Source organism: Schistocerca serialis, chromosome 7 (assembly GCF_023864345.2).
Source record: "Schistocerca serialis cubense isolate TAMUIC-IGC-003099 chromosome 7, iqSchSeri2.2, whole genome shotgun sequence".
NCBI lineage: Eukaryota > Metazoa > Arthropoda > Insecta > Orthoptera > Acrididae > Schistocerca > Schistocerca serialis.
The window spans coordinates 197,310,299-197,322,370 of record NC_064644.1 but is presented as its reverse complement, the minus strand read 5'-3'; the positions used below and the strand labels follow the sequence as shown (position 1 = coordinate 197,322,370).

Sequence of the window (12,072 nt, the reverse complement as noted above, 5' to 3'; positions counted from 1 at the left end):
GATCGAGACGTGGCTGCACGATCCGTTACAGCCAGGCGGATAAGATGCCTGTCACCTCGGCTGCTAGTGATACGAGGCCGTTGGGATCCAGCACGGCGTTCCGTATTACCCTCCTGAACCCACCGATTCCATATTCTGCTAACAATCATTGGATCTCGACCAACGCGAGCAGCAATGTCGCGATACGATAAACCGCAAGTCGGAAACGTGATGGTACGCATTTCTCCTCCTTACACGAGACATCACAACAACGTTTCACCCGACAACTCCGGTCAACTGCTGTTTGTGTATGAGAAATCGGTTGGAAAACGTTCCTCATGTCAGCACGTTGTAGGTGTCGCCACCAGCGCCAACCTTGTGTGAATCCTGTGAAAGCTAATCATTTGCATATCACAGCATCTTCTTCCTGTCGGTTAAATTTCGCGTCTGTAGCACGTCATCTTTGTGGTCTAGCAATTTTATGGCCAGTAGTGTATGTCCAGTCACTCTTCCCTACCGTGATGTAATCTAACAAGGCACGAGTAGTGACAACACAAGACAGTTAGAATTAACCATGAATGCTTGTTTGTATTACACCTGCAGCATTCGTCTATTTGATCAAGTGACTGATCCATTCTTCCAGTTAGGTTGCTTGCAGACAGACAAGTTACCCGACTCCCAAACGCTCAGTTTACTTGACCGGCTCCACAGTGTGCATGAACCCCAGCACCTTGCATCAGATATTAAGTACCTGTCACCTCACCGTAATCGAAGCACAAGGCCTCACTTAGCTAATTCATATAAAATTTGATTCAGCTGCTCCTACCATTGCGTTTTATGCAACCTGCAATGCCCTAAAATATCACGTCCACATTTTCATATTCTCTCTCTTGCTACAAGCAAAATATCAGTCCTACAGAAAAAATGAATTTAGTTAAATTTTGTACTGGGATACGGTTTGGCTAGATGCCATAGTTTTCGAGTTATTCAAGAAAAACCTTCAAAGGTAACCATCAAATTGGTTTTCCTTTAATAACTCGAAAACCGCGAGCTCCAACAAAAACGTATCTAGTGCAAAATTTTAACTATGTTACATTTCCCACAAAAAGGTCCAGTTCATTTTTTCTGTAGGACCAACAGTTCGTGCATACTGCGTGAGAGAATACAAAAATCTTGAGCGTTGTATTTGAAGGCGTTGTGGATTGCCTAAAACCCAGTGGCAGGGGCAGCTGAATCACCCGGTGTATGCCCGTCCATAAAATAAAAACAGTAGCCAACTATTTCCTCTCATCCGCCTCTGGAACACGCTGCCTTGCACTCTGAGCAGAATTCAGTGCCCTTTTGTTTTTAAGAAGAAAATGAAGCACGTCCTTCTGTCACCCTCATACATTGCCCCAAAATTAACATATATCGCACTTTTTTCCATCTGTCTGGCAATGCAGCAGTTATGCTTGTAACTCTTTTCATTTCTCAGTCAGTCATGGCTCTTTTATTTTTCCTTTCTTCATAAATTCTGTTTTATTAGTTTTCTCTTTTTCCCATCTCCCCTCCTCTCATGTCCACTGCTACTAGCACTCATACACTAATTGGCCAAGACATTGTAGGCACCTGCTTAATAGCTTGTTGCTCCAACTTTGGAACGTAGTACAGCAGCGATTCTGTGTGTCATGGTTTCGACAAGCCCTTGGTGGGCCTCCAGAGATATGTGACAGCAGCTGTCTAGGCACAGATCACAAAATTCCATTACATTCTTGGCCAGTGATTTGAGGGCATGAAACTGGCGCCCAGTAGCACCCCAGTTGTGTTCAGTCAGATTGAGATGAGGCGAATCTGGCAGCCGAGGAAGCAACATAACTTTACTATAACGCTCCTCAAAGCTCTATGGCATCATTCTAGCCTTGCGACAGGAACAGTTATAATGCTGGAAGATAACCGCCTTCACAGAAGATATCACCATGTTAGGATTCAGGTGGTTCACAATAGTGTTTACGTGATCACAGCCGTCATGTTGCCTTCGGTTACTACCACAAGTCCCATGGAAACGTAGGTGAATGTCCCCTACAGCGTAGTACTGCCCCCATCTCTGTGTCTGTGGGCGCTGCATCTTTCGAAACATCTATTAAATAATGTCAAGGAGTAGTTGGGACTTATACTGACAGCACATAATTTTGTTGTAGGTTTAGTCAGTAGGATGACTGGCCACAAGCTCAGTATTTAGACTTCAGTTATGTGGAACTGCAACTAGTTCTGATTACAATTTGCGTACTGTAAATTCACATGATATAATTAGTCATATATGTGTTCTACAGCGCGATAATCATATTTTTCTTTTCAGAATCTTTTTGAGTTTTCTGACCCCACACTTTATTTTTTCTTGACTTTGTGCCTTGTGTTGCCGTGTTGCATATTAGGTGTTCGTGTGACTACCACAGAACTTCGTATAGACAGTTAGGACGCTGTAATCTGTCAGTAACAATTAGGTACAGTCAGATACACCTAACATCCAGCTAGTTCATTGTAATTTTATAGATCTTCTTGTACATTATTTTTCTTTACGTCGGGAGTCTAGAGAGCAGTGTTACTGTTGACACACAGTAAAGCGCGTAACGCTAGCTAGCAGGATAAGTTAGAAAAGGGAGACGAAATGGCATAAAATCGTAATGTTCGCAAACATATTTTGGATGAGGCAGATAGCATCATTCCGGCTGGACAATCAGATTCTGACAGCGAATTATCTTTTCTAGATGATACTAGTTATGATGATGTGAGGGGATGTCACTCAGATGACGAAGAAGAGACGAGTGGGTACGTTGAGGCAGTATGACGATTCGGTACTACCCTGTAGATGCGTCAGGCAATCAGAGAAAAAAATTTTGTGGGCCGCCGTCACTTGGGTCAGACTGTGAGAGTCTCATAGAAGCACGCGGATGTGAAATGTTTGATCGGGAACATGCAGGATCACGAGAGGGGGGGGACTCTCGCTTGTCAGTTTAGATGGAGGCACAGAAAGATGAGTAATGAGGTTCTGTGCATACTCGATTTAAGAAAGTTGAAACAAGACGGAGAGGCAAATGCGAAACGTTTACAGGGGGAAATCGATAAGACACGGAAACAGATAGAGAAGGAAAGCAAATTTGATAGCTGGACAACCAGATGATGGTTTTCCACGCTGAATTAAAAAAGTAAATCTTTGAGGCGAAGAAAGAGGCGAAGGATGCGATAGTTACCACAAGGAGTGCTACCATTGTTTCAACGATGTCAGTTCCCACATCTCTTTTGTTCACCTCATAATATTTCAATAACTGATCGTGACTAACGGTAGCATTTCGATATTCAGAGTGTAGAGCTCGATACACGCTATGAACGAGTGAGTGTTCGAGAGAAGTGACTTCGTTTGTATGTCTACACTTGACGTTTAAATTAGTTAATATGCATCTAAACTCTTCAATGTTGACGTCTTGCAAGCCAGGTCCACTATGTAGTGACAAAGTATTTTGATTCTTTCACTCAATCGTATATTGTATGCAGTCATATCGTTATATAATGCTTAATAAGAAAACAGTTAGTTAGATTATTTGGATAAAAACGTATGGGGCCTGAAGATGGCAAAATGATTTGCCGAAACTGGATGCTTTCAGAATAAAATGAAATATCGTAAATATACAGCTGTTGATGAAGTTTATTGACATTGAAAAGTACATACCAGCCGATCAGCAGATGTCCCCTGGCCGTGATGGACAAACAGAGACTGACAAGTTTGGTTGTACAAGATTTTGCCACTTTCTTAAAGCTCATAGCTTGACTACACACAAGTGAAGCAATAATTTATACACCGATTGGAATTCACGTTATCCAGTGTTTTATGGCGCTATACGATAAGTTTGATTATTTGGATAAAAGCGTATGGGGCCTGAAAATGGCAAAATGAATTGCCGAAACTGGTTGCTTTCTTAATAAAATAAAATATCGTAAAGTATACGGCTGTTGGTGGATTTATTGACATTGAAAAAACTTGTCAGTGCTCTGTGTTATTTTTATGTAAGGGTTCATTTCTATTCAAAAGTTTTCAAAGGCGTTAGCCGTATTTGGGCATGGAAATGAATCAGTGGTAACAGGTGTAAATTTGTGCCAAACCGGGACTCGAACCTTGGTCTCCCACTTAACGTGAATGGTCCCCTTAACCGCCTTGGCCACATGAGAACGCTTTCCATCCGACCCAAATTCCCACCCAGTTGCACTCTACTAGCGTAGCGTCACATACCCTTGAACACTTACACGTCTTTATACATATATATTATGAAAAGGATAGTTGCTTCTCACCATACAGCGGACATGCTGTGTCGCAGATAGGCACAGCAAAAAGACTGTCGGAAATAAGCTTTTGGCCAACAAGGCCTTTGTCGAAAGTAGGCGACATATTACAATCTCTGCCAGCTGAAGTCAACCGGATTCAGCTGCCAGAGGCTGTGAGTGTGTTTTTGTGTGTGTGTGTGTGTGTGTGTGTGTGTGTGTGAGAGAGAGAGAGAGAGAGAGAGAGAGTCAGAGAGAGAGAGAGAGTCGTCTATTTTCCACAAACACCTTGTTGGCCGAAAGATCACTTTCTGACAGTCTTTTTGTTTGTTATGCCTATCTGCGACTCAGCATCTCCGCTAGACAGTGATAGCAACTATTCTTTTCAAGATACTGTTACACTGCACCCTGGATTTTCTATTGCTTTATATAGGGTGGCGCATGAAATGTGTTACCGACTGTTTCTTTCACAATTTACGACGCACATTAGATATCCCGCTGGGATCTCTACAGCAGTACCAGCAGAGCTTGGAAAAACAAATGAGTTACGAAATGACGTGTAATTCACGATACTGCAGCTAGGAGACTATTAAGCAGCAATGGCTGACAATGGAAGACTGACGACACAGCAACGATCTGCAAATGTGTTACTTTTTCATGAAACGAAAAACATTGCTGTGACTCAGAGGCGCTTTCGACAACAGTTTAACACACGATGGCTTCCTTGCAAGAAGACCATTCACAGGTTCTACGATAAATTTGTACAGGAAGCGAAGCAACCACGGCCTAAGCCTGTTTGTTCGCCGGAGAATATTGAAGCGGTACGAGTTGCTGTACAGAGAAGACCCGGGAAATCGTGTAGAAAGGCAGCAGTGCAATTGCTCCGTTCAAAGCATTCTTAAAAGTGACCTCCATATGTAGCCATAGAAAATGACCTGTGCACAGAAGCTCACTGAAGAACACAAGCAGCAGAGACTACTGTTTGCTCAGTGGGCGGAGGATAGAGAAGAAACTCTCAACAACGTTTGGTTTTCAGACGAGGCGCATTTTCATTTAGACGGTGTAGTTAACAAACAAAATGTACACTTTTAGGCCACTGAAAACCCACAAGTACTTCATGAACGACAACATTATGCTCCGAGGATTACAGCGTGGGCAGCAATTTCCAGTCACGGACTTATTGGACCCTTTTTCTTTGAAGAAACTGTGAACAGCGAGCGTTATTTGAGCATGCTGCACAATAGCTTCATTCCACAGCTTCTTGCTACTGCCTTGCCCTTCAACACACAGTGGTTCATGCAAGATGGAGCAAGGCCACATACTGCAAACACTGTGTTGGAGCTTTTACACGAGAATTTCGACATGCGGATCATTTCACTCAGGTTTCCAAGTCGCTTCAATGACGGACAAAATTGCCCCCCCCCCCCCCCCCAATAGTCCAGACCTCAATCCATGTGACTTTTTTCCGAAAGGTCCACCTGATTTAATGGAGCTCAGAAGACTTATTCTTCAAGCTTGCAGCGAAATTACGGAAGACATGTGCCGTAGGGTAATCACTAACTTCAGTGTTCGTTTGAAGGAAGTTAGGAAACGAAATGGTGGACATATTGAGCATGTGCTGAGTTAGAACAAATCTCCATGGACGACTCTTCATTGTAGTATATGTTCCTTTCAGACTGTATTGACAATAAAGTTTATATTCAAAAACCAAATGGTAACACATCGCCACCCTGTATATACATATATGCCTGAAAGAAAGGACACAACATATATGTATACGTCATTTCCTTTAAATTCTTCATCCTGTAAGTTGTCGTGACATGATACATCACTTCTTTATGAACGACTGAACAGCGATAGCGGCTTTTTGGAATGCTTCCCTGACATTAGATCACTTATTCTGGATGGTCGTGGTTGCTACCCACTTCTCTTCTGCTCCAGTGATCACACAGCCAATTCCAACTGCTCTTGCACTGTTCGCTCTATGTTTACGCGTTTGCTAGAAATTAGTCTTCTAGAGAAATTGATGAATATTTTTTCCCACAGAGAAGCTGTACCTCTCTGACCCGGCAGCAGTGCAGCAGCTCAGCGACAACTTCGTGCTAGCCGTGTCTCCAATCCTGCACCTGCCAACGGCCGAAGAGCGCGAGGAGGCGGCACTCAAGATGCGGGATTTTTATTTTGGTCACGAGAACATCACCATCGACGATGCCCAAGCCATCACTGATGTAAGTTTGAACAACACAACAGAAGTGTCTTTGGAAGAACTGCTTCTTGTCAATTGCATTATTTTTGTTATCAGTCTTCTGAACACAGCGAATTCTTGAGGTAACCGAATCTTGAAAACAGGATCAGGGACAACAACAGAGCATTTAATCGAATCCCCTCCCCTGTCTAGACCCATCCTTGAATATAACCAAAAGTTGTGGTGCTGATTTAAAATGTCGTAAAATATTGTATTAACAACATATGCAAGAGCGCAGCCTGGCCGTAATCAATCTAAAATTACTCTGGTTGTCTGGAGTAGCCAGGTTGGGTCTCTACAGTGACTCCAGCTCATGCCTCGTGTGGATCCCAAACGTCCTTGTCGCTCGTGGATGATATGAGAAAAGGTGTTCCACAGATGGACGATCAATAATACGGCGTGCTGGTGAATGGGGAACAGTTTGATGCACCTTTACAAGCTGCCATTGGATAATGAGTGGCGGTTCCCCAGCTTCAGCACAAACTGGATATGGGGCTGGTCCTGCAGTGGCCAGCTTGATACCCTTATGATGGATAGCACCTGTGGTTTTCAGGTGAGAAAGCCTGACTGACCCCAATGCTGTACACCCATAATTTACCCGTGATTGCACGAAAACACTGTAAAACGCGAGCAATCGCTCCTCGAGATCTATGGGTAAGGTACCTTGAGATATTCAGTGGTTTCTGGATTCTGCCTCCAGGTCCTTTATGTGTGGTAACCATGACAGTTTTAAATCAACAATGAGGCCCAGAAGCCTTAGCTACTCCATATACTGTAGAACTGTGTCCTTCATATGTAAGTCAAGTAAATTAAAAATATAACGAGAACGACGAAAATTAATGCAAAAGCTTATGTGCAGAAAATGTAAAACCTGTCTTTGCAGCCCACTCATTCAGTGTAAGTTATAACTGACGAGTCGCTGTCGCAGTGTTAGAAGAGGAACGAAACCCTGTATACTGAATCTTTTTGACTATGGTATATTTTATAAATATGGGTGAATATTATTATGGAATTGTAGAAATTTATGCTTCGGCTAGCCTAAATTTCGATAAATGTAACCTAATCTTATAGTATATTCATATATTCGCAATAGTTCACTAATTGAATAACCGTTAAGAAAATTTCTTCAAACTTAATGTATCCCAATTAAATTTTCTGTTCTAGTATTATTTAAATATACATATGAGACTAGCTACTTTTAATACTTAAATATTCACACACAACTATTAGTACGTGGAATAATTAGAGGTACCACTTCTTATCCTTAATTAAAAGTAAATGAATTAAATATTTCAGACACACGCCACTTTTTTTGACTTTATAATAAAAATTATTTTGATCAGAAAATGCACACAATACTATTGAACGCACAATATATCACTTCACTTCTTAATGTACGAGGTGCATTCAAGTTCTATGGCCTCCGATTTTTTTTCTCCAGACTGGAAAGAGATAGAAACATGCGCATTGTTGTAAAATGAGGCTGCGTTCATTGTCAATACGTCCCAGAGATGGCAGCACCGTACGGCAGATGGAATTTTACCGCCAGCGGCGAGAATGAGAACTGTTTTAAATACTTAAAATGGCGACGTTTTCCTTACTTGAAAAGCGTGCAATCATTCCTTTTCTGTATTTGCGCGGTGTGAAACCAATTGAAAATCATCGACAGTTGAAGGAGACGTGTGGTGATGGAGTTATGGATGTATCGAAAGTGCGTTCGTGGGTGCGACAGTTTAATGAAGGCAGAACATCGTGTGACAACAAACCGAAACAACCTCGGGCTCGCACAAGCCGGTCTGACGACATGATCGAGAATGTGGAGAGAATTGTTTTGGGGGATCGCCGAATGACTGTTGAACAGATCGCCTCCAGAGTTGGCATTTCTGTGGGTTCTGTGCACACAATCCTGCATGACGACCTGAAAATGCGAAAAATGTCATCCAGATGAGTGCCACGAATGCTGACGGACGACCACATGGCTGCCCGTGTGGCATGTTGCCAAGCAATGTTGACGTGCAACGACAGCATGAATGGGACTTTCTTTTCGTTGGTTGTGACAATGGATGAGACGTGGATGCCATTTTTCAATCCAGAAACAAAGTGCCAGTCAGCTCAATGGAAGCACACAGATTCACCGCCACCAAAAAAATTTCGGGTAACCGCCAGTGCTGAAAAAATGATGGTGTCCATGTTCTGGGACAGCGAGGGCGTAATCCTTACCAATTGCGTTCCAAAGGGCACCATGGTAACAGGTGCATCCTACGAAAATGTTTTGAAGAACAAATTCCTTCCTGCACTGCAACAAAAACGTCCGGGAAGGGCTGCGCGTGTGCTGTTTCACCAAGACAACGCACCCGCACATCGAGCTAACGTTACGCAACAGTTTCTTCGTGATAACAACTTTGAAGTGATTCCTCATGCTCCCTATTCACCTGACCTGGCTACTAGTGACTTTTGGCTTTTTCCAACAATGAAAGACACTCTCCGTGGCCGCACATTCACCAGCCGTGCTGCTATTGCCTCAGCGATTTTCCAGTGGTCAAAACAGACTCCTAAAGAAGCCTTCGCCTCTGCCATGGAATCATGGCGTCAGCGTTGTGAAAAATGTGTACGTCTGCAGGGCGATTACGTCGAGAAGTAACGCCAGTTTCATCGATTTCGGGTGAGTAGTTAATTAGAAAAAAAATCGGAGGCCTTAGAACTAGAATGCACCTCGTATTTTACTCGTTTTACCTTTTTTGCTTGAACTGAAGATCAGTAGGCAAGCAGCGTGCTGAAAAACGGTAAATTTGTGTTTTTTGTAATCTCAGGGAAATTTCTGTCTTATCGCCTCGCGAGAAATTCAGAATAATTTGATTTATTCTCGTGAGTATCGCGTTGGCACCGTAATAAAAAAAGTATTAAAGAAATAGCTATAACATTTATAAACTGGAAATTTTGGGACTGCTGTTACGAAATGAAAGTAGAAATGTTAATTTAAATAATTATTATTTATCGAAGTAAATAATTTGTACGGAAATCTAACATGTTGTGAATAATTCTCACAGTTTTAAACATAACAAAGAATTGTGGCGTATCTCGGCGAAATACTTGGAAATTACAATAATCTTAGCTCAACTCTGGAGCGAAAGAATAAAACATTCATGATGAGGTCATATTAGTACTCGCAATTGGCGATAATTATAGAATGATTAAATAAATTCCCAGCAGGAATACAAGTTTAGTTCATTCGAACAAAATGGAAGAAAATAGGAGTCAGATCGCTTAAGATGCTGTCGGAAAGGCGCGCGATTAAAGAAGAGAAAGAAAAGACGAGCGTGCATTCTTATACAGAACAAAATACAGATGATAATGATACGCCGCTCTCATTGTACTGGGCGTACATATTCGCTGACTTGCAGCGCAGTTCATTGACTCAGTGGTTAAATTATATCTTTAAACCTTAATATTTCGATAGAAAAAGAAAATAGTATGTTATTACATCGCGGACATGGCACAATATTGTACCTGCAAAATCGTTCACAAATAAGGAACACTGCACAGGTCTCCTTACTGCAAGCGTTCTATAGGGTGAACATTAATAAAAGCGACAAACTGTAGGGGCAGATTGCCGACTGGAAATGGGGGGAAAAAGGTCCTATGAACATGCTGAAAATACTTCGTTACCGCGGTAGCATCATGTGCTGATGAATGACAGTTCCTCTGACCACGTGCCGCGTGTTCCTTGTGTGCTGCTGGCTGTGTGATTGACGCAGCGTACTGTGAGCAGCAGAATGATCCGTTATTCATATCGGGAACAAGCCGTCATGATGACTGTGTACGCCCCAGCAGATGGAAACTATCGAGAGGCAGCATGTATACACCAAAACAAGTACACTCACAGTAAACAACCATATAACACAACATTTTAACCCCTTTTTGGTCCTTTGTGTGATCATGAGGCCATTCAGTCAGACGAACGTGCGGGAGGCGATGGATTGTACCTACACCAGATTTGGAGGACCAGGTTCTACGGGATATTGAGACACATCCCAGTACAAACTCCAGGCAAGTGGCCTGTCAACATGGCGAAAGCCAAAGTACAATTGTGTGCCCTGCTTGACAACTGCTACTATCCCTGTCACTTTGAACAACTGTTGTGACGTGGATGCGAAGCAGCTCTGTACTGTTTTCTGGGATGAATTTTTGTCGTTGCACGCACACCGTCCATTTCCGGAGACATGTTCAAAAGACGTCTTTTCTTCCATTCCCACTCAGGGATCCATCCCTGCACTTTGTCGGTTCTATTGATCTTCACTCTGTATAGTTTTATGGCTGTGGCAGAGAGTATAACACAACACTTCCCTGCGAAACATCATCCACTTGCTGAAAACTATTTGACAACACGTCGCCAAGTCGGTACGCAAAAAAGCGTTTTGGTAACAAGCACCAAATGAATATGGGTAGGTAACCACGGAAGTCCCAATGAGGAATCTGTGCTAGAATACTACACCTCCAAGTAGTATCATAAGTCTTATTGACGTCAAAAAAAAAATCCCTGTACAATGCTGTCTGTGTAGAAAAGTGCCGGCACCGGTGGCCGAGCGGTTCTAGGCGCTTCAGTCCGGACCCGCGCGACTGCTACGGTCGCAGGTTCGAATCCAGCCTCGGGCATGGATGTGTGTGTGATGTCCTTAGGTTAATTAGGTTTAAGTAATTCTATGTTCTAGGGGACTGATGTCCTCATATGTTAAGTCCCATAATGCTCAGAGCCATTTGAACCATTTTGTAGAAGAGTCTCCTGGATAGCCGCCTCTAACTGGATCAGGTTGCCGACAGTCAATCGACACCTCTTGAATCCACTCTGAGAGTGGCTAATCAGCTGTCTGATCTCCAGACCATATGACGGTTGACCATACACTCCATGTTCTTTCCTATACTTAGAAAAATCAGTAGTGTTTGGAAATGTCCTTAGCAAGACGAAACAAGCCCCTACAAAGGGGCAGTCGGTGCAAACGATGTGACATAGCCGGCCACTGTAGCCGAGAGGGTCTAGGCGCTTCAGTCCGGAACCGCGCTGCTGCTACGGTCGCTGGTTCGAATCCTGCCTGGGGCACGGATGTGTGTGATGTCCTTAGGTTAGTTAGGTTTACGTAGTTCTAAGTCTAGGGGACTGATGACCTCAGATGTTAAGTCCCATAGTGCTTAGAGCCATTTACACCATTTTGATGTGACATAGGAGAAAGTGCACAAAAATAAAAAAGTGTCAGTAAGAGATGACAAATTGGTACTAACTGATCGATATACCCTACTGACTTCCAAAATATCTTAATAGCAAACACACAGAACAAATGCTTTTGGATTGGTACCCAAAATGACTATTACATTGTTGTTTAATCATCTCTTACGCCGCAAGGGGTAGCGCCGCGGTCTGAAGCGCCTTGTCACGGTCCGTGCAGCTCCCCCGTCGTATATTCAAGTCCTCCCTCTGGCATGGGTGTGTGTGTTGTTTATAGCGTAAGTTAGTTTAAGTAAGATTAAGTAGTGTGTAGGCTTAGGGGCCGATGACCTAAGCAGTT

General features: G+C 42.9%; 1 protein-coding gene across 1 annotated transcript in view; it reads left to right on the top strand.

Annotated features, from left to right (window-relative positions):
* The window catches only part of LOC126412970 (venom carboxylesterase-6-like), a 174,099-nt gene that overhangs the window by 135,089 nt on the left and 26,938 nt on the right, over positions 1-12,072 (top strand). Inside the window, exon 7 of the mRNA XM_050082861.1 lies at positions 6,316-6,497. Within this exon, the coding sequence (XP_049938818.1) occupies positions 6,316-6,497 (182 nt within the window). The remainder of the gene's footprint in view (positions 1-6,315; positions 6,498-12,072) is intronic.